This window comes from Procambarus clarkii, chromosome 5 (genome assembly GCF_040958095.1).
Source record: "Procambarus clarkii isolate CNS0578487 chromosome 5, FALCON_Pclarkii_2.0, whole genome shotgun sequence".
NCBI classification, from domain to species: domain Eukaryota; kingdom Metazoa; phylum Arthropoda; class Malacostraca; order Decapoda; family Cambaridae; genus Procambarus; species Procambarus clarkii.
Window position 1 is genome coordinate 58,383,584 of NC_091154.1, and position 24,176 is coordinate 58,407,759.

Here is a 24,176-nt window from a genome sequence, read left to right on the forward strand (position 1 = left end):
CCTATTTCAATTAAGCCCTGATGCTAAGAAAATAGTTAGAGGGATAGAAGCCCTAAACCAGAAAATAATAAATACAGAATATGCGGTCATATTCATAAGAACATAAGAACATAAGAACAAAGGTAACTGCAGAAGGCCTATTGGCCCATACGAGGCAGCTCCTATTTATAACCACCCAATCCCACTCATATACTTGTCCAACCCGTGCTTGAAACAATCGAGGGACCCCACCTCCACAATGTTACGCGGCAATTGGTTCCACAAATCAACAACCCTGTTACTGAACCAGTATTTACCCAAGTCTTTCCTAAATCTAAACTTATCCAATTTATATCCATTGTTTCGTGTTCTGTCCTGTGTTGATACTTTTAATACCCTATTAATATCCCCCCGGTTATGTCCATTCATCCACTTGTAAACCTCTATCATGTCACCCCTAACTCTTCGCCTTTCCAGTGAATGCAACTTAAGCTTTGTTAATCTTTCTTCATATGAAAGATTTCTAATTTGGGGAATTAACTTAGTCATCCTACGCTGGACACGTTCAAGTGAATTTATATCCATTCTATAATATGGCGACCAAAACTGAACTGCATAATCTAAATGGGGCCTAACTAGAGCAAGATATAGCTTGAGAACCACACCAGGTGTCTTGTTACTAACGCTGCGATTAATAAATCCAAGTGTCCGATTTGCCTTATTACGAACATTTATGCATTGATCCTTTTGTTTTAAATTCTTACTAATCATAACTCCCAGATCCCTTTCGCAATCCGACTTCGCAATCACAACACCATCTAGCTCGTATCTTGTAACTCTATCATCATTACCTAACCTCAGAACTTTACATTTATCAGCATTAAACTGCATCTGCCAATCCTTTGACCATTTCAAAACCCTATCTAGATCAACTTGAAGTGATAGTGAGTCCTCCTCCGAATTAATTTCCCTACCGATTTTCGTATCATCGGCAAATTTGCAAATGTTGCTACTCAAACCTGAATCTAAATCATTTATATATATTATAAACAACAGAGGTCCCAGGACAGAGCCTTGAGGCACTCCACTTACAACATTTTCCCACTCTGACTTGATTCCATTTATACTAACTCTCTGTTTCCTTTGGTATAGCCATGCCCTAATCCAGCTTAATATAGCACCCCCAATACCATGAGACTCTATTTTTTTAATCAGTCTTTCATGTGGCACTGTATCAAAAGCTTTGCTAAAGTCAAGGTATACAACATCGCAATCCTTACCACTATCAACTGCCTCAACAATGCTAGAATAAAAAGATAACAAATTTGTTAAACATGAACGGCCATTTATAAAACCATGTTGCGACTCAATTATTAATTTATGTTTTTCAAGATGAAGACGAATTTTATTTGCTATTATAGATTCGAGTAACTTTCCCACAATAGACGTTAGGCTAATTGGTCGATAGTTAGACGCAAGTGATCTATCTCCTTTCTTAAAAACTGGTATCACATTAGCAACTTTCCAAAACTCTGGCACTCTGCCTGACTCTATTGATTTATTAAATATGGTTGACAGTGGGTCACAAAGCTCCTCTTTGCATTCTTTAAGCACCCTAGCAAACACTTCATCCGGCCCTGGGGATTTGTTTGGTTTGAGTTTTACTATTTGTTTAAGAACATCCTCCCTGGTAACTGCTAAACTCGTCAACCTGTCCTCGTCCCCACCCACATAGACTTGTTCGGCTGAAGGCATATTGTTAAGTTCCTCTTTAGTAAATACAGATACAAAATATTTATTAAAAATACTACTCATCTCTTCATCACTATCTGTTATTTGACCTGTCTCAGTTTTTAATGGACCTATCCTTTCCCTAGTCTTAGTACGATATAACTGAAAAAACCCTTTAGGATTTGTCTTTGCTTGCCCTGCTATGCGAACTTCATAGTTTCTTTTTGCTTTCCTTATCTCTTTTTTAACATTTCTAACCAGTTGTTTCATTTCATTCAATGAAACATGTTTGAAAGAAAACCTGCTGCCAGTATACACCAATATATATATATATATATATATATATATATATATATATATATATATATATATATATATATATATATATATATGCGAACAAGCCTGAATGGTCCCCAGGACAATATGCAACTGAAAACTCACACCCCAGAAGTGACTCGAACCCATACTCCCAGAAGCAACGCAACTGGTATGTACAAGACGCCTTAATCCACTTGACCATCACGACCGGACTAATGAAGTGATAGCCGAGGCTATTTGAACTACCCCACCGCCGGCACTCGGATAGTAATCTTGGGCATAGCATTTTACCAAATCACCTCATTCTTTGGGGCACACGTGAGGAACACAAATGCGAACAAGCCTGAATGGTCCCCAGGACAATATGCAAATGAATGAGGTGATTTGGTAAAATGCTATGCCCAAGATTACTATCCGAGTGCCGGCGGTGGGGTGGTTCAAATAGCCTCGGCTATCACCTCATTAGTCCGGTCGTGATGGTCAAGTGGATTAAGGCGTCTTGTACATACCAGTTGCGTTGCTTCTGGGAGTATGGGTTCGAGTCACTTCTGGGGTGTGAGTTTTCAGTTGCATATTGTCCTGGGGACCATTCAGGCTTGTTCGCATTTGTGTTCCTCATGTGTGCCCCAAAGAATGAGGTGATTTGGTAAAATGCTATGCCCAAGATTACTATCCGAGTGCCGGCGGTGGGGTGGTTCAAATAGCCTCGGCTATCACCTCATTAGTCCGGTCGTGATGGTCAAGTGGATTAAGGCGTCTTGTACATACCAGTTGCGTTGCTTCTGGGAGTATGGGTTCGAGTCACTTCTGGGGTGTGAGTTTTCAGTTATATATATATATATATATATATATATATATATATATATATATATATATATATATATATATATATATATAATATATATATATATATATATATATATATATTATATATATATATATATAATATATATATATATATATATATATATATATATATATATATATATATATATATATATATATATATATATATATATATTATTAAATATGACCGATTATTATTATTCTGTGTTGTTTACTAGATTTCTCTGGCGATGGTTTGGTTATGGGAAGAGATTATATGTTCCTTAATGGAGCCCTTAAGGGCTCCATTAAGGAACATATAATCTCTTCCCACAACCAAACCATCGCCAGAGAAATCCTAGTAAACAACACAGAAATCATCGATAGATACAGCGATAGCAGGCGGCTTGACGTTTGCGAGGCACTACACATCAAGAAGTCAACACCAGCAATCAACAGCCAATTATTGCACAACTATATTCTACCCACCTCAAGACTCCGCTCCAATATAGAAGCATCAAGAAACATGGACCAATAGGCTTTCTACAAACACTCCTATTCAATACCCATTGTTTCTGTTCTGTCTTGTGTTGATACTTTTAATACCCTATTAATATCCCCTCTTGTTCTGTCTTGTGTTAATGCCACATCACCCCTCCCACCTCACTCAAATGTAGATATAAAATCAGAGATACGTAAGTTCTAATCAGTTGTGTATTTGTGAAGTCTTTGAAAATGTAATAAGTTTTACGAAACGCGCCCGTGTCGCGTCAGACTAGAAATAAAAATGAATTTTGGAGAAGTGATTTTTGATTTACCTCCAACAGTGAAGCGTAATGTACGAATGATTGAGAAAATTCGTGTTAGAATTATTAATCTTACTTTTTCGGTCATATTTAATAATATATGTCTACAGGAAAGACTGCTACCAAAATATACTAATATATATATATATATATATATATATTTATATATATATATCTATATATATATATATATATATATATATATATATATATATATATATATATATATATATATATATACATATATATATATATATATATATATATATATATATATATATATATATATATATATATATATATATTCTCTTGCTGATAGTGCAATATTGTATTATAAGACTTGGCCTACTTGAGGAGGTTGGTAATATTAGGTGGTGAATCAGGAGATAGAATACCACTTGATAAGCAGATGATAGAGTTCTGATGATGTTGGAGTGCAACCTGACTGAAATAGTATAGAGTGTAGGATTCCTCATTATTATTATATGTGTGTATGTATTGTGTATGTGCTTGGTCCAGTAAATGTATTCAAATTTGCTGGTGTTTGCCCTTGTCTTAGTGAGGCTTCCCAGGAGGTACTAAAGAAGAAGAGAGAGAGAGAAAGAACCAAGAACCACTGCTGTGGACAGGGTAGAAGGTAATACTAATAAGTCAAATGGGATTGAGGAGATCATATCACATAAGGAGAGAGTGGGGAGTCACAGCGGCTTGAGTGGGTGTGTGCACGTGACAACGAGGCTAAGTATTGGAGCCGCATCCCCTAAACGTGTGACGTTGAGCCCCTCTCCAAGAACCCGAAGCGCCCGGTGTGATCTGGAAAAGTATAAGCACTCTACCGAGTTGTGGGTTGGGTTGTCCAGAAAGAAGGATCAACAACACGACAACGACACCAACCCACACTACAATACCGTCTACAATATGAAGGCTAACATCGTTCAGACACGCTACGAAGTCGACGTCCCGTACGTGTCGACAAATCTCTAGCTAGGTAATACCATGATTCTGAAGGACCGTCGTTGGCTTAAAATGCCTAAATGCAAAATATCAGGTTACACAATAAATGACAGTACAGGTGTGCACTTATATTGACACCGCTTTTACAATGTATTTATATGATATATAACAAAATAGAGCATATTAACATACGTACTCATTATTATTTGTTTTAATATATAATTTCTTAGCATGCTTTAAAGGCACCAGTTGCATATCCACTTTGTGGATACTTCTTCCTACTATTCTACTTCTTTGTGCATCTCACAGGTGCTCGCATCTCTTTATTACTGCATTATTCCTCAGTTCTAGTTAGTAGGAGTTGTTCTCTTTATCAACAAAACTTTTTTTTTTAATCATCGTCTAAATTCTATTTATGAAAATATTGGGATGAAACTTTCACGACGCTGAAGCCAATAAGTTGTAGATATGTTTAACATTTATTAGTAATTTTCACATAATTCGAATATTTTCCCGTTTCTCGGCCCCTTAAGTGAATGGTTCCTAATTCATGTGAGAATATAAGCACTATGACCCTTGCAGGATGCCAATCTTGGACGTAACACTTCATGTGGTCTAAGTGTTCATTTCTCTACTGTTAACAAATTCTTATATTTGTATTTGTTACCTTTAATAAGTACTATTACTTTATATGGTCCTAAAAATGTCTAAGTTAGCTTGTACATAGGGCCAGACCTGTGTTGGTTAAGAACATTACAACAGATCTGACAGTTATCTTACTGGGCTTAGCTCATGCAGTCCTTGCTCGAGTAAACTCTGCTGTTTCCTTAGACAAGTGTTCTATTATTATCTTGAAAACTAGTTGCATTTGTCTACAACTTACTTGAACATAATCATCTGGGTTATACACAGGAGTATTGGTTACATTGATCAATTCATTAGGAAGGATCTTATCTGTACCACAAAGAATAGTATGAGGGGTGTCTCCTGTAGTAGCATTAATTGAAGAATTTATGGCACACTTAATTAAGGGTATGAATTCATCCCAATTACTGTTATCAAAATTCAACGTGACTCTCAAGGCATCTAACACTTTCCTGTTAGTGTGCTATGCTTACCCATTACTTGCTGGATGATATAGCATAAAACTACTTTTTTTTAAGTTATATAAATCACACAACTTAGTTAATATACTGTTACTGAACTCAGTACCATTATCCGAAAGGATAACATTAGACATAATGTATCTGCAAATTATACCATCACATAATTCACAATAACGGTAAAAATTATCATACATTTCAAGTAAGTGTTTTTTCCCCATTTCTGTTTCTGCAAAATTAGTCAATAAATCCATTGATACTCGTTCCCATGGTGCTTTAGTCACTGGGTACACTTGGATTGGATTTGGTTCCATGACATGTCCCTTGTGCTGTATATAGAATGTCAACTTAATGAACAATCTCTTCAGCCATTAGGGCCATAAATACTCCAACCAACCTTGCTGGAGCGTACGATTCTTTCCTGGATGTGCACTTGCAGAAGCATCATGGATAATCCTTAACACAGCTGATACTAATGCTGCTGGAACATCTAACTGACAGCACTTCCAAGGGAGGGGGGGGGGGGCTAGCTTCACTACTCTACACAGTAAATTGTCTGCCATCACTAACGCTCTCAATGGTACTGGGGGTTTGTGAGTCTGATGAGTATCTTGCATAGTAAATAACTTAATGACAGGTGCTTATTTGGGGGTCTTGTCTCTGTCTCAATTTCTGTAGCATCTAATGATGGATAATCTACATGAATTGCAGCTACGTTTCTAGAAAAGCATCTATACAACATTCGGATTTCCTTGAATATAACCAGGAAAAAAATATATAATGTGGGATTGAACTCTTGAATTGTGAGCAAATATTTAACAAACTTTCCAATGAGATTTTTATTCTTGAACAGAGAAATTAATGGTTGATGATTTGTTAGAACATGGACAGGATAATTATAGATTGCATCCCTGAAATGTTTAAGAGCCCATACAACTACTAAAGCTTCACGTTCTGTTGCACTATAATTTTTTTCTTCTTTTAGATAATGTACAGCTATAATAAGCTATTGTGTGATCTCTATGACCTTGGGTTTGAAGTAATGCAGCACCCAAGCCTACATCACTAGCATCTGTGACCAACGTGAAGGGTTTAGAAAATCTGAGTACCTAAGGACAGGTGAAAGAGATCAGTGTTGCTTAGAGTTTACTGAATGACTGTTCTTGAGCTTTTTCCAAAACAAAGGGTTCATCTTTCCTTTGTAACTTGTAAAGTGGGGCGGCTATGATAGAGAAACCAGCAATAAATGATTGATAAAAATCCTACAAGACCTGTGTACTGGGACGAGGATCAATGGAGCGTTCCATGGCGAATTACATGACACTATTGCATCATCCTGTAACATTTCCTCTTTAAGTTTATCAGCTTCAGCTCACTTATAATGTGGTAAACTGTAAGCTGATACAAAAATTGGTCTAGTTCCTGGCTCAAGAATTTCATGTGAAATAAGAGGTGTAAGACCTAATTTTTCTCCTCTGGCTGCTGTAAGACTTGCACCTCTGGCTGAGGTCCATGTTCTCCTAGTGTGAGTGTACACACAGAATGTTCCACTGAGACATCGTCCACCACTCGCACCGGTAACAAGTAATGTATTTACAACGTGAGTGCCAACTGGAGATGGATGTCGCCATTACTAGTGTTTGCAACATACAATGTAACAGCAGCATCCTGCACCACGTTATGGTTCAACAAATGTACCGTCCATTTTACACGTTTCACTTTTTGGAATGACATCCGATAACTCAGGCACTCCCTGAATCTCAACTCTCACTCTTGTGAGAGAGTGAGAGTGCAGCACAGTGTCAGCAGCTGTGGAGCCACAGACTTCAGTGATGGAAGCCGCTAGGCGAGCAGGACAACAAGAATCCGTCAGGGTGTCCCCCTCCAGAAGGTCTCGACACTCACTCTCCTCAACACCCGCACAACTACGATGCTTCAATTGAGTGCCTGTTTTCTGTGGGCAACGTTCCAGGTGTGTAACATGGGGCAACGTTCCAGGTGTGTAACATGGGGTAACGTTCCAGGTGTGTAACATGGGACAACGTTCCAGGTGTGTAACATGGGGCAACGTTCCAGGTGTGTAACATGGGACAACGTTCCAGGTGTGTAACATGGGGCAACGTTCCAGGTGTGTAACATGGGGCAACGTTCCAGGTGTGTAACATGGGACAACGTTCCAGGTGTGTAACATGGGGCAACGTTCCAGGTGTGTAACATGGGGCAACGTTCCAGGTGTGTAACATGGGGCAACGTTCCAGGTGTGTAACATGGGGCAACGTTCCAAGTGTGTAACATGGGGCAACGTTCCAGGTGTGTAACATAGGGCAACGTTCCAGGTGTGTAACATGGGGCAACGTTCCAGGTGTGTAACACGGGGCAACGTTCCAGGTGTGTAACATGGGGCAACGTTCCAGGTGTGTAACATGGGGCAACGTTCCAGGTGTGTAACATGGGGCAACGTTCCAGGTGTGTAACACGGGGCAACGTTCCAGGTGTGTAACATGGGACAACGTTCCAGGTGTGTAACATGGGGCAACGTTCCAGGTGTGTAACATGGGGCAACGTTCCAGGTGTGTAACATGGGGCAACGTTCCAGGTGTGTAACATGGGGCAACGTTCCAGGTGTGTAACATGGAGCAACGTTCCAGGTGTGTAACATGGGGCAACGTTCCAGGTGTGTAACATGGGGCAACGTTCCAGGTGTGTAACATGGGGCAACGTTCCAGGTGTGTAACATGGGGCAACGTTCCAGGTGTGTAACATGGGGCAACGTTCCAGGTGTGTAACATGGGGCAACGTTCCAGGTGTGTAACACGGGGCAACGTTCCAGGTGTGTAACATGGGGCAACGTTACAGGTGTGTAACATGGGGTAACGTTCCAGGTGTGTAACACGGTGCTACGTTCCAGGTGTGTAACATGAGGCAACGTTCCAGTTGTGTAACACGGGGCAACGTTCCAGGTGTGTAACATGAGGCAACGTTCCAGGTGTGTAACATGGGGCAACGTTCCAGGTGTGTAACACGGGGCAACGTTCCAGGTGTGTAACATGGGGCAACGTTCCAGGTGTGTAACACGGGGTAACGTTCCAGGTGTGTAACATGGGGCAACGTTCCAGGTGTGTAACACGGGGCAACGTTCCAGGTGTGTAACATGGGGCAACGTTCCAGGTGTGTAACACGGGGCAACGTTCCAGGTGTGTAACATGGGGCAACGTTACAGGTGTGTAACACGGGGCAACGTTACAGGTGTGTAACATGGGGCAACATTCAAGGTGTGTAACACGGGGCAACGTTCCAGGTGTGTAACACGGGGCAACGTTCCAGGTGTGTAACATGGGGCAACGTTACAGGTGTGTAACACGGGGCAACGTTGCAGGTGTGTAACATGGGACAACATTCAAGGTGTGTAACATGGGGCAACGTTACAGGTGTGTAACACGGGGCAACGTTGCAGGTGTGTAACATGGGACAACATTCAAGGTGTGTAACATGGGGCAACGTTCCAGGTGTGTAACACGGGGCAACGTTCCAGGTGTGTAACATGGGGCAACGTTCCAGGTGTGTAACACGGGGCAACGTTCCAGGTGTGTAACATGGGGCAACGTTACAGGTGTGTAACATGGGGCAACGTTCCAGGTGTGTAACATGGGGCAACGTTCCAGGTGTGTAACATGGGGCAACGTTACAGGTGTGTAACATGGGGCAACGTTCCAGGTGTGTAACATGGGGCAACGTTACAGGTGTGTAACACGGGGCAACGTTCCAGGTGTGTAACATGGGGCAACGTTACAGGTGTGTAACACGGGGCAACGTTACAGGTGTGTAACACGGGGCAACGTTACAGGTGTGTAACACGGGGCAACGTTCCAGGTGTGTAACACGGGGCAACGTTACAGGTGTGTAACATGGGGCAACGTTACAGGTGTGTAACATGGGGCAACGTTACAGGTGTGTAACATGGGGCAACGTTACAGGTGTGTAACATGGGGCAACGTTACAGGTGTGTAACATGGGGCAACGTTACAGGTGTGTAACATGGGGCAACGTTACAGGTGTGTAACATGGGGCAACGTTACAGGTGTGTAACATGGGGCAACGTTACAGGTGTGTAACATGGGGCAACGTTACAGGTGTGTAACATGGGGCAACGTTACAGGTGTGTAACATGGGGCAACGTTACAGGTGTGTAACATGGGGCAACGTTACAGGTGTGTAACATGGGGCAACGTTAGAGGTGTGTAACATGGGGCAACGTTACAGGTGTGTAACATGGGGCAACGTTACAGGTGTGTAACATGGGACAACGTTACAGGTGTGTAACACGGGGCAACGTTACAGGTGTGTAACACGGGGCAACGTTACAGGTGTGTAACACGGGGCAACGTTCCAGGTGTGTAACACGGGGCAACGTTACAGGTGTGTAACACGGGGCAACGTTACAGGTGTGTAACATGGGGCAACGTTACAGGTGTGTAACATGGGGCAACGTTACAGGTGTGTAACATGGGGCAACGTTACAGGTGTGTAACATGGGGCAACGTTACAGGTGTGTAACACGGGGCAACGTTACAGGTGTGTAACACGGGGCAACGTTACAGGTGTGTAACATGCGGCAACGTTACAGGTGTGTAACATGGGGCAACGTTACAGGTGTGTAACATGGGGCAACGTTACAGGTGTGTAACATGGGGCAACGTTACAGGTGTGTAACATGGGGCAACGTTACAGGTGTGTAACATGAGGCAACGTTCCAGGTGTGTAACATGGGACAACGTTACAGGTGTGTAACATGGGACAACGTTACAGGTGTGTAACAGGGGGCAACGTTACAGGTGTGTAACATGGGGCAACGTTACAGGTGTGTAACACGGGGCAACGTTACAGGTGTGTAACATGGGGCAACGTTACAGGTGTGTAACACGGGGCAACGTTACAGGTGTGTAACATGGGGCAACGTTACAGGTGTGTAACATGGGGCAACGTTACAGGTGTGTAACATGGGGCAACGTTACAGGTGTGTAACATGGGGCAACGTTCCAGGTGTGTAACATGGGACAACGTTACAGGTGTGTAACATGGGACAACGTTACAGGTGTGTAACAGGGGGCAACGTTACAGGTGTGTAACACGGGGCAACGTTCCAGGTGTGTAACACGGGGCAACGTTCCAGGTGTGTAACACGGGGCAACGTTACAGGTGTGTAACATGGGGCAATGATCTGCCTTCTACACACCAGTTACAAAATCCTAGACTGTTTACTATAAGGAAAGATATATTAATGAAAAGCCCCACGTTATTTACACCAGACCCCGTCGACTGGGGCAGAGACGAGTCTCTTCTTGATAATATAAACATAACTTGAGTTGTTGTGAGTCTTGTCGCCATTGTTACCTCAGCCGCCTTCCTCTCTCTTCATGTTCTTGTGAGTCTTGTCGCCATTGTTACCTCAGCCGCCTTCCTCTCTCTTCATGTTCTTGTGAGTCTTGTCACCATTGTTACCTCAGCCGCCTTCCTCTCTCTTCATGTTCTTGTGAGTCTTGTCACCATTGTTACCTCAGCCGCCTTCCTCTCTCTTCATGTTCTTGTGAGTCTTGTCGCCATTGTTACCTCAGCCGCCTTCCTCTCTCTTCATGTTCTTGTGAGTCTTGTCGCCATTGTTACCTCAGCCGCCTTCCTCTCTCTTCATGTTCTTGTGAGTCTTGTCTCCATTGTTACCTCAGCCGCCTTCCTCTCTCTTTATGTTCTTGTGAGTCTTGCCGCCATTGTTACCTCAGCCGCCTTCCTCTCTCTTCATGTTCTTGTGAGTCTTGTCGCCATTGTTACCTCAGCCGCCTTCCTCTCTCTTCATGTTCTTGTGAGTCTTGTCGCCATTGTTACCTCAGCCGCCTTCCTCTCTCTTCATGTTCTTGTGAGTCTTGTCTCCATTGTTACCTCAGCCGCCTTCCTCTCTCTTCATGTTCTTGTGAGTCTTGTCGCCATTGTTACCTCAGCCGCCTTCCTCTCTCTTTATGTTCTTGTGAGTCTTGTCGCCATTGTTACCTCAGCCGCCTTCCTCTCTCTTCATGTTCTTGTGAGTCTTGTCTCCATTGTTACCTCAGCCGCCTTCCTCTCTCTTTATGTTCTTGTGAGTCTTGTCGCCATTGTTACCTCAGCCGCCTTCCTCTCTTTTCATGTCAACTGTTTGGCTCCAATGTTTTCCTCTACTTAAATATTCCCTATTAACTAGTTTCATAATTTCATCATTTTCCAGCACTACATATTCGATGAATAATTTCATTACGATGTTAGGGCAAAATATATTTATGTTTACCAAAGCTTTCCTGTTACTAGTTGTTTGTCACCTCGCACATGCGCAACAGACGTCAGCTCGCACGTGCGCAACAGACGTCAGCTCGCACATGCGCAACAGACGTCAGCTCGCACGTGCGCAACAGACGTCACCTCGCACATGAGCAACAGAGGCCTGACAAATAAGTGCACCTCTGATGCTTATTTTAAAATTAGTGTCCTGAACAACGAATACGAACAATATAAGTGTATATTGAAGTCTGTGTACGGTATCGTACACCTGTAGGCACAGCTTCCCTACATCAGAGCTTGCTAATATGAATCATAGATTGTCTACACCTCTTCCTGTGCTTAACAAAAACAAACCAAAACTCGCTACAATATTCAACAGGTACTCCGACATGTGGCCCAAGACTATGCTGATGGTGCTGGTGCTGGCTGTCGTAACCTCCGTCTTCATCTACTGCATAAAGCTTACCAATTACGGCTTTAGCGGGGTTGATAAGCTGCCGCCTCCGGTTGGTAACTTGCCTCTCTCGGTGTCCCAGACGCCTCGTGCGGTCTCCGGCTCGCCTCGTCTGGAGTCCTGTCGGCAAGTGAAGGCTTTCTACAGCGACTCAGAAATGAAAGGTGAGCTTCGCATTGCATATGACTTAGTGTCATTGTCTCCACCTTTGTTTCCACATACACGAACACCAGACATTTGTTTTACTAGTGGACACAATATCCCAGAGTGACGTTCATGTGACGTTACCAGTGGTCACAATATCCCAGAGTGACGTTACCAGTGGACACAATATCCCAGAGTGACGTTCATGTGACGTTACCAGTGGTCACAATATCCCAGAGTGACGTTCATGTGACGTTACCAGTGGTCACAATATCCCAGAGTGACGTTCATGTGACGTTACCAGTGGTCACAATATCCCAGAGTGACGTTCATGTGACGTTACCAGTGGTCACAATATCCCAGAGTGACGTTCATGTGACGTTACCAGTGGTCACAATATCCCAGAGTGACGTTCATGTGACGTTACCAGTGGTCACAATATCCCAGAGTGACGTTACCAGTGGTCACAATATCCCAGAGTGACGTTACCAGTGGTCACAATATCCCAGAGTGACGTTACCAGTGGTCACAATATCCCAGAGTGGCGTTACCAGTGGACACAATATCCCAGAGTGACGTTCATGTGACGTTACCAGTGGTCACAATATCCCAGAGTGACGTTCATGTGACGTTACCAGTGGTCACAATATCCCAGAGTGACGTTACCAGTGGTCACAATATCCCAGAGTGACGTTCATGTGACGTTACCAGTGGTCACAATATCCCAGAGTGACGTTACCAGTGGTCACAATATCCCAGAGTGGCGTTACCAGTGGTCACAATATCCCAGAGTGACGTTACCAGTGGTCACAATATCCCAGAGTGACGTTACCAGTGGTCACAATATCCCAGAGTGGCGTTACCAGTGGGCACAATATCCCAGAGTGACGTTACCAGTGGTCACAATATCCCAGAGTGACGTTACCAGTGGTCACAATATCCCAGAGTGACGTTACCAGTGGTCACAATATCCCAGAGTGACGTTACCAGTGGTCACAATATCCCAGAGTGACGTTACCAGTGGTCACAATATCCCAGAGTGACGTTACCAGTGGTCACAATATCCCAGAGTGACGTTCATGTGACGTTACCAGTGGGCACAATATCCCAGAGTGACGTTACCAGTGGTCACAATATCCCAGAGTGACGTTACCAGTGGTCACAATATCCCAGAGTGACGTTACCAGTGGTCACAATATCCCAGAGTGACGTTACCAGTGGTCACAATATCCCAGAGTGACGTTACCAGTGGTCACAATATCCCAGAGTGACGTTACCAGTGGTCACAATATCCCAGAGTGACGTTACCAGTGGTCACAATATCCCAGAGTGACGTTACCAGTGGTCACAATATCCCAGAGTGACGTTACCAGTGGTCACAATATCCCAGAGTGACGTTACCAGTGGTCACAATATCCCAGAGTGACGTTACCAGTGGTCACAATATCCCAGAGTGACGTTCATGTGACGTTACCAGTGGACACAATATCCCAGAGTGACGTTCATGTGACGTTACCAGTGGTCACAATATCCCAGAGTGACGTTACCAGTGGGCACGATATCCCAGAGTGACGTTACCAGTGGTCACAATATCCCAGAGTGACGTTCATGTGACGTTACCAGTGGTCACAATATCCCAGAGTGACGTTCATGTGACGTTACCAGTGGTCACAATATCCCAGAGTGACGTTACCAGTGGTCACAATATCCCAGAGTGACGTTACCAGTGGTCACAATATCCCAGAGTGACGTTCATGTGACGTTACCAGTGGTCACAATATCTCAGAGTGACGTTACCAGTGGTCACAATATCCCAGAGTGACGTTCATGTGACGTTACCAGTGGACACAATATCCCAGAGTGACGTTCATGTGACGTTACCAGTGGTCACAATATCCCAGAGTGACGTTACCAGTGGTCACAATATCCCAGAGTGACGTTACCAGTGGGCACAATATCCCAGAGTGACGTTCATGTGACGTTACCAGTGGTCACAATATCCCAGAGTGACGTTCATGTGACGTTACCAGTGGACACAATATCCCAGAGTGACGTTCATGTGACGTTACCAGTGGTCACAATATCCCAGAGTGACGTTACCAGTGGTCACAATATCCCAGAGTGACGTTACCAGTGGTCACAATATCCCAGAGTGACGTTCATGTGACGTTACCAGTGGACACAATATCCCAGAGTGACGTTCATGTGACGTTACCAGTGGTCACAATATCCCAGAGTGACGTTCATGTGACGTTACCAGTGGACACAATATCCCAGAGTGACGTTCATGTGACGTTACCAGTGGTCACAATATCCCAGAGTGACGTTCATGTGACGTTACCAGTGGACACAATATCCCAGAGTGACGTTCATGTGACGTTACCAGTGGTCACAATATCCCAGAGTGACGTTCATGTGACGTTACCAGTGGTCACAATATCCCAGAGTGACGTTACCAGTGGTCACAATATCCCAGAGTGACGTTACCAGTGGGCACAATATCCCAGAGTGACGTTACCAGTGGGCACAATATCCCAGAGTGACGTTACCAGTGGTCACAATATCCCAGAGTGACGTTCATGTGACGTTACCAGTGGTCACAATATCCCAGAGTGACGTTCATGTGACGTTACCAGTGGTCACAATATCCCAGAGTGACGTTCATGTGACGTTACCAGTGGACACAATATCCCAGAGTGACGTTCATGTGACGTTACCAGTGGTCACAATATCCCAGAGTGACGTTACCAGTGGGCACGATATCCCAGAGTGACGTTACCAGTGGTCACAATATCCCAGAGTGACGTTCATGTGACGTTACCAGTGGTCACAATATCCCAGAGTGACGTTCATGTGACGTTACCAGTGGGCACAAAATCCCAGAGTGACGTTCATGTGACGTTACCAGTGGTCACAATATCCCAGAGTGACGTTCATGTGACGTTACCAGTGGACACAATATCCCAGAGTGACGTTCATGTGACGTTACCAGTGGACACAATATCCCAGAGTGACGTTCATGTGACGTTACCAGTGGTCACAATATCCCAGAGTGACGTTACCAGTGGTCACAATATCCCAGAGTGACGTTACCAGTGGTCACAATATCCCAGAGTGACGTTCATGTGACGTTACCAGTGGTCACAATATCCCAGAGTGACGTTACCAGTGGACACAATATCCCAGAGTGACGTTCATGTGACGTTACCAGTGGTCACAATATCCCAGAGTGACGTTACCAGTGGGCACAATATCCCAGAGTGACGTTACCAGTGGTCACAATATCCCAGAGTGACGTTCATGTGACGTTACCAGTGGTCACAATATCCCAGAGTGACGTTCATGTGACGTTACCAGTGGTCACAATATCTCAGAGTGACGTTCATGTGACGTTACCAGTGGACACAATATCCCAGAGTGACGTTACCAGTGGTCACAATATCCCAGAGTGACGTTACCAGTGGTCACAATATCCCAGAGTGACGTTCATGTGACGTTACCAGTGGTCACAATATCCCAGAGTGACGTTACCAGTGGTCACAATATCCCAGAGTGACGTTCATGTGACGTTACCAGTGGTCACAATATCCCAGAGTGACGTTCATGTGACGTTACCAGTGGTCACAATATCTCAGAGTGACGTTCATGTGACGTTACCAGTGGGCACAATATCCCAGAGTGACGTTACCAGTGGGCACAATATCCCAGAGTGACGTTACCAGTGGACACAATATCCCAGAGTGACGTTACCAGTGGGCATAATATCCCAGAGTGACGTTACCAGTGGTCACAATATCCCAGAGTGACGTTCATGTGACGTTACCAGTGGTCACAATATCCCAGAGTGACGTTCATGTGACGTTACCAGTGGTCACAATATCCCAGAGTGACGTTCATGTGACGTTACCAGTGGACACAATATCCCAGAGTGACGTTACCAGTGGTCACAATATCCAAGAGAGACGTTACCAGTGGTCACAATATCCCAGAGTGACGTTACCAGTGGACACAATATCCTAGAGTGACGTTACGAGTGGTCACAATATCCCAGAGTGACGTTACCAGTGGACACAATATCCTAGAGTGACGTTACCAGTGGTCACAATATCCCAGAGTGACGTTCATGTGACGTTACCAGTGGGCACAATATCCCAGAGTGACGTTCATGTGACGTTACCAGTGGACACAATATCCCAAAGTGACGTTCATGTGACTTTGATTCAACGTTATCAACGTTGATGACGTTAATTCACCCTTTAATTTACAATGCCCTTGGACAATATCTGCATATTGAGATATGCAGTAAACAAGTGACTGGTGGTAAATGTCTTAACACTGATCAGTCAGGGTAGCAGACAAGCTATAGTGATGCTACCTTATCTTATAGCTATGATCAGTCCGTGTGAGGGGCAAGGTGTTGAACGACTGGTAAGCACAAATAGACGTTACCAGCGGGTAACTGGTAACCCACTTAGACCCAACAGGTCTAACAATCCCCACGTCAAAAAACCATCCACGTAACTTAGCAAAAAACGTTGACCAGAGTGAAGGGAGAGTTAGTACACTAAAAATAGGTGATATTGATTATAACTCAATAGCTAAGGTCAATGTTAATAAGGTACGAACTATTGTATGCCAAGACGGTACTCTAGATGGTAACCAAGAGTCAATAGCTCTAAACAATGATGAAATGTAAAATAAGGTAAGAGAGATAAAATTAAAGGTAAGTAATTAGCACTAATTACCTGCCTCAAATGTTACTACTACCAGGAGGAGGTGGAGGAGCTTATTTATTAACATCTACATTAACACTACAAAAACATAACAGCTTATAGCTGCTAATTAATGGTAGTAATTATGTGGTACAAATGAGCGATCTTTTTGCTAGTCACTAAAAATATTTCATGCAATTATGCAATCTTTAACGTGCCAAAGAAATAAAAAATAATTGGCATAAATTGATGACCGGCTGATGACGTCATTCACGAATTAAAGGAGACAACGACAAGCCTTAAAAAGTCGAAGTCTCGAAGTCTCCATTTACACTACTCACATCCCTTCCCCCCCCCCGTCAACAGAATGGTCTAACCAACCATCCCATACCTTCCCCTCCCCCGTCAACAGAATGGTCTAACCAACCATCCCATACCTTCCCCGACGTAGCCTGGTGGATAGCGCGCAGGACTCGTAATTCTGTGGCGCGGGTTCGATTCCCGCACGAGGCAGAAACAAATGGGCAAAGTTTCTTTCACCCTGAATGCCCCTGTTACCTAGCAGTAAATAGGTACCTGGGAGTTAGTCAGCTGTCACGGGCTGCTTCCTGGGGGTGGAGGCCTGGTCTAGGACCGGGCCGCGGGGACACTAAAGCCCCGAAATCATCTCAAGATAATCTCAAGATAGACGTCAACAGAATGGTCTAACCAACCATCCCATACCTTCCCCCACGTCAACAGAATGGTCTAACCATCCATCCCATACCTTCCCCCCCCGTCAACAGAATGGTCTAACCAACCATCCCATACCTTCCCCCACGTCAACAGAATGGTCTAACCAACCATCCCATACCTTCCCCCCCGTCAACAGAATGGTCTAACCATTCACCCTTAAACTTCACCAGTTCCATACTATGGTAATCTTACTTATTTTATTAACACCAAACTCTCTCCGTATGTTTGTACTCTTTACTGGAGTCTGCCTGTTCTTCAGCACTATGCCTGTTCTTCAACACTATGCCTGTTCTTCAGCACTATGCCTGTTCTTCAACACTATGCCTGTTCTTCAACACTATGCCTGTTCTTCAGCACTATGCCTGTTCTTCAACACTATGCCTGTTCTTCAGCACTATGCCTGTTCTTCAGTACTATGCCTGTTCTTCAGCACTATGCCTGTTCTTCAACACTATGCCTGTTCTTCAGCACTATGCCTGTTCTTCAACACTATGCCTGTTCTTCAGCACTATGCCTGTTCTTCAGTACTATGCCTGTTCTTCAGCACTATGCCTGTTCTTCAACACTATGCCTGTTCTTCAGCACTATGCCTGTTCTTCAGCACTATGCCTGTTCTTCAGCACTATGCCTGTTCTTCAACACTATGCCTGTTCTTCAGCACTATGCCTGTTCTTCAACACTATGCCTGTTCTTCAGCACTATGCCTGTTCTTCAGCACTATGCCTGTTCTTCAGCACTATGCCTGTTCTTCAGTACTATGCCTGTTCTTCAGCACTATGCCTGTTCTTCAACACTATGCCTGTTCTTCAGCACTATGCCTGTTCTTCAGCACTATGCCTGTTCTTCAGTACTATTCCTGTTCTTCAGCACTATGCCTGTTCTTCAGCACTATGCCTGTTCTTCAGCACTATGCCTGTTCTTCAGTACTATGCCTGTTCTTCAGCACTATGCCTGTTCTTCAGCTCTATACCTGTTCTTCAGCACTATGCCTGTTCTTCAGCACTATACCTGTTCTTCAGCACCTTGCCTGCTCTTCATCATTTTGCCTGTTCTTCAGCACCTTGCCTGCTCTTCATCATTTTGCCTGTTCTTCAGCACTATGTGCGCTCTTCAGCACTTTGGTTGTTCTTCAGCACTATGCCTGTTCTTCAGCACTATGCCTGTTCTTCAGCACTTTGCCTGTTCTTCAACACTTTGCCTGTTCTTCAGCACTATGCCTGTTCTTCAACACTATGCCTGTTCTTCAGCACTATACCAGTTCTTCAGCTCTATGCCTGTTCTTCAGCACTTTGCATGCTCTTCATCATTTTGCCTGTTTTTCAGCACTATGCCTGTTCTTCAGCACTTTGGTTGTTCTTCAGCACTATGCCTGTTCTTCAGCACTATGCCTGTTCTTCAACACTATGCCTGTTCATCAGCACTATACCAGTTCTTCAGCTCATTGCCTGTTCTTCAACACTTTGCCTGTTCTTCAGCACTATGTTCTTCAACACTTTGCCTGTTCTTCAGAACTATGCCTGTTCTTCAACACTTTGCCTGTTGTTCAGCACTATGCCTGTTCTTCAGCACTATGCCTGTTCTTTAGCACCATGCCTGCTCTTCAGCACTATGCCTGTTCTTCAGCACTATGCCTGTTCTTCAGCACTATGCCTGTTCTTCAGCACTTTGCCTGTTCTTCAGCACTATGCCTGTTCTTCAGCACTATGCCTGTTCTTTAGCACCATGCCTGTTCTTCAGCACTATGCCTGTTCTTCAGCACTATGCCTGTTCTTCAACACTATGCCTGTTCTTCAGCACTATGCCTGTTCTTCAACACTATGCCTGTTCTTCAGCACTATACCCGTTCTTCAGCCGTATGCCTGTTCTTCAGGACTGTGCCTGTTCCTCAGCACTATGCCTGTTCTTCAGCACTATGCCTGTTCTTCAGTACTTTGCATGTTCTTCATCATTTTGCCTGTTCTTCAGCACTATGCCTGTTCTTCAACACTATGCCTATTCTTCAGCACTATGCCTGTTCTTTAGCACTATGCCTGTTCTTCACACTATGCCTGTTCTTCAGCACTATGCCTGTTCTTCAGCACTATGCCTGTTCTTCAGCACTATGCCTGTTTTTCAGCACTATGCCTGTTCTTCAGCACTATGCCTGTTCTTCAGCACTATGCCTGTTCTTCATCATTTTGCCTATTCTTCAGCACTATGCCTGTTCTTCAGCACTATGCCTGTTCTTCAGCACTATGCCTGTTCTTCAGCACTATACCTGTTCTTCAGCACTATACCTGTTTTACAGCACTATGCCTGTTCTTCAGCACTATGCCTGTACTTCAGCACTATACCTGTTCTTCAGCACTATACCTGTTTTACAGCACTATGCCTGTTCTTCAGCACTATGCCTGTTCTTCAGCACTATGCCTGTTCTTCAGCACTATACCTGTTTTAAAGCACTATGCCTGTTCTTCAACACTATGCCTGTTCTTCAGCACTATGCCTGTTCTTCAGCACTATGCCTGTTCTTCAACACTTTGTCTGTTCTTCAGCACTTTGCCTGTTCTTCAGCACTATGCCTGTTCTTATTCACTTTGCCTGTTCTTCAGAACTATGCCTGTTCTTCAGCACTCTGCCTGTTCTTCAACACTATGCCTGTTCTTCAGCCTTCTGCCTGTTTTTCTGCACTCTGCCTGTTCTTCAGCACTTTGCCTGTTTTTCAGCACTATACCTGTTCTTCAGCACCTTGCCTGCTCTTCATCATTTTGCCTGTTCTTCAGCACCTTGCCTGCTCTTCATCATTTTGCCTGTTCTTCAGCACTATGTGCGTTCTTCAGCACTTTGGTTGTTCTTCAGCACTATGCCTGTTCTTCAGCACTATGCCTGTTCTTCAGCACTTTGCCTGTTCTTCAACACTTTGCCTGTTCTTCAGCACTATGCCTGTTCTTCAACACTATGCCTGTTCTTCAGCACTATACCAGTTCTTCAGCTCTATGCCTGTTCTTCAGCACTTTGCATGCTCTTCATCATTTTGCCTGTTTTTCAGCACTATGCCTGTTCTTCAGCACTTTGGTTGTTCTTCAGCACTATGCCTGTTCTTCAGCACTATGCCTGTTCTTCAACACTATGCCTGTTCATCAGCACTATACCAGTTCTTCAGCTCATTGCCTGTTCTTCAACACTTTGCCTGTTCTTCAGCACTATGTTCTTCAACACTTTGCCTGTTCTTCAGAACTATGCCTGTTCTTCAACACTTTGCCTGTTGTTCAGCACTATGCCTGTTCTTCAGCACTATGCCTGTTCTTTAGCACCATGCCTGCTCTTCAGCACTATGCCTGTTCTTCAGCACTATGCCTGTTCTTCAGCACTATGCCTGTTCTTCAGCACTTTGCCTGTTCTTCAGCACTATGCCTGTTCTTCAGCACTATACCAGTTCTTCAGCCGTATGCCTGTTCTTCAGGACTGTGCCTGTTCCTCAGCACTATGCCTGTTCTTCAGCACTATGACTGTTCTTCAGTACTTTGCATGTTCTTCATCATTTTGCCTGTTCTTCAGCACTATGCCTGTTCTTCAACACTATGCCTATTCTTCAGCACTATGCCTGTTCTTTAGCACTATGCCTGTTCTTCAGCACTATGCCTGTTCTTCAGCACTATGCCTGTTCTTCAGCACTATGCCTGTTCTTCAGCACTATGCCTGTTTTTCAGCACTATGCCTGTTCTTCAGCACTATGCCTGTTCTTCAGCACTATGCCTGTTCTTCATCATTTTGCCTATTCTTCAGCACTATGCCTGTTCTTCAGCACTATGCCTGTTCTTCAGCACTATGCCTGTTTTTCAGCACTATACCTGTTCTTCAGCACTATACCTGTTTTACAGCACTATGCCTGTTCTTCAGCACTATGCCTGTACTTCAGCACTATACCTGTTCTTCAGCACTATACCTGTTTTACAGCACTATGCCTGTTCTTCAGCACTATGCCTGTTCTTCAGCACTATGCCTGTTCTTCAGCACTATACCTGTTTTAAAGCACTATGCCTGTTCTTCAGCACTATGCCTGTTCTTCAGCACTATGCCTGTTCTTCAGCACTATGCCTGTTCTTCAACACTTTGTCTGTTCTTCAGCACTTTGCCTGTTCTTCAGCACTATGCCTGTTCTTCATCACTTTGCCTGTTCTTCAGAACTATGCCTGTTCTTCAGCACTCTGCCTGTTCTTCAACACTATGCCTGTTCTTCAGCCTTCTGCCTGTTTTTCTGCACTCTGCCTGTTCTTCAGCACTTTGCCCGTTTTTCAGCACTTTGCCTGTTCTTCAGCACTATGCCTGTTCTTCAGCACTTTGCCTGTTTTTCAGCACTTTGCCTGTTCTTCAGCACTTTGCCTGTTCTTCAGAACTATGCCTGTTCTTCAGCATTTTACCTGTTCTTCAGCACTTTGCTTGTTTTTCAGCACTTTGCCTGTTCTTCAGCACTATGCCTGCTCTTCAGCACTATGCCTGTTCTTCAGCACTTTGCCTGTTCTTCATCATTTTGCCTGTTCTTCAGCACTATGCCTGTTCTTTAGCACCATGCCTGCTCTTCAACACTTTGCCTGTTGTTCAGCACTATGCCTGTTCTTCAGCACTATGCCTGTTCTTTAGCACCATGCCTGCTCTTCAGCACTATGCCTGTTCTTCAGCACTATGCCTGTTCTTTAGCACCATGCCTGTTCTTCAGCACTATGCCTGTTCTTCAGCACTATGCCTGTTCTTCAACACTATGCCTGTTCTTCAGCACTATGCCTGTTCTTCAACACTATGCCTGTTCTTCAGCACTATACCAGTTCTTCAGCCGTATGCCTGTTCTTCAGGACTGTGCCTGTTCCTCAGCACTATGCCTGTTCTTCAGCACTATGCCTGTTCTTCAGTACTTTGCATGTTCTTCATCATTTTGTCTGTTCTTCAGCACTATGCCTGTTCTTCAACACTATGCCTATTCTTCAGCACTATGCCTGTTCTTTAGCACTATGCCTGTTCTTCAGCACTATGCCTGTTCTTCAGCACTATGCCTGTTCTTCAGCACTATGCCTGTTTTTCAGCACTATGCCTGTTCTTCAGCACTATGCCTGTTCTTCAGCACTATGCCTGTTCTTCATCATTTTGCCTATTCTTCAGCACTATGCCTGTTCTTCAGCACTATGCCTGTTCTTCAGCACTATGCCTGTTCTTCAGCACTATACCTGTTCTTCAGCACTATACCTGTTTTACAGCACTATGCCTGTTCTTCAGCACTATGCCTGTACTTCAGCACTATACCTGTTCTTCAGCACTATACCTGTTTTACAGCACTATGCCTGTTCTTCAGCACTATGCCTGTTCTTCAGCACTATGCCTGTTCTTCAGCACTATACCTGTTTTAAAGCACTATGCCTGTTCTTCAGCACAATGCCTGTTCTTCAGCACTATGCCTGTTCTTCAGCAATATGCCTGTTCTTCATCACTTTGCCTGTTCTTCAGAACTATGCCTGTTCTTCAGCACTCTGCCTGTTCTTCAACACTATGCCTGTTCTTCAGCCTTCTGCCTGTTTTTCTGCACTCTGCCTGTTCTTCAGCACTTTGCCTGTTTTTCAGCACTTTGCCTGTTCTTCAGCACTATGCCTGTTCTTCAGCACTTTGCCTGTTTTTCAGCACTTTGCCTGTTCTTCAGCACTTTGCCTGTTCTTCAGAACTATGCCTGTTCTTCAGCATTTTACCTGTTCTTCAGCACTTTGCTTGTTTTTCAGCACTTTGCCTGTTCTTCAGCACTATGCCTGCTCTTCAGCACTATGCCTGTTCTTCAGCACTTTCCTGTTCTTCATCATTTTGCCTGTTCTTCAGCACAATGCCTGTTCTTCAACACTATGCCTGTTTTTCAGCACTATGCCTGTTCTTTAGCACTATGCCTGTTCTTCAGCACTTTACCTGTTCTTCAACATTTTGCCTGTTCTTCAGCACTATGCCTGTTCTTCAACACTATACCTGTTCTTCAGCACTATACCAGTTCTTCAGCCCTAAGCCTGTTCTTCAGGACTGTGCCGGTTCCTCAGCACTATGCCTGTTCTTCAACACTATGCCTGTTCTTCAGCACTATACCAGTTCTTCAGCCCTAAGCCTGTTC

At 44.1% G+C, this 24,176-nt stretch overlaps 1 protein-coding gene across 1 annotated transcript in view; it reads left to right on the top strand.

The window, feature by feature from the left end:
* Nucleotides 1-24,176, top strand: part of LOC138351036 (galactoside alpha-(1,2)-fucosyltransferase 2-like) — a 423,912-nt gene that overhangs the window by 126,689 nt on the left and 273,047 nt on the right. The window contains exon 2 of the mRNA XM_069302558.1: nucleotides 12,396-12,634. Coding sequence (XP_069158659.1) covers nucleotides 12,406-12,634 — 229 coding nt within the window. The 5' untranslated portion in view covers nucleotides 12,396-12,405. The remainder of the gene's footprint in view (nucleotides 1-12,395; nucleotides 12,635-24,176) is intronic.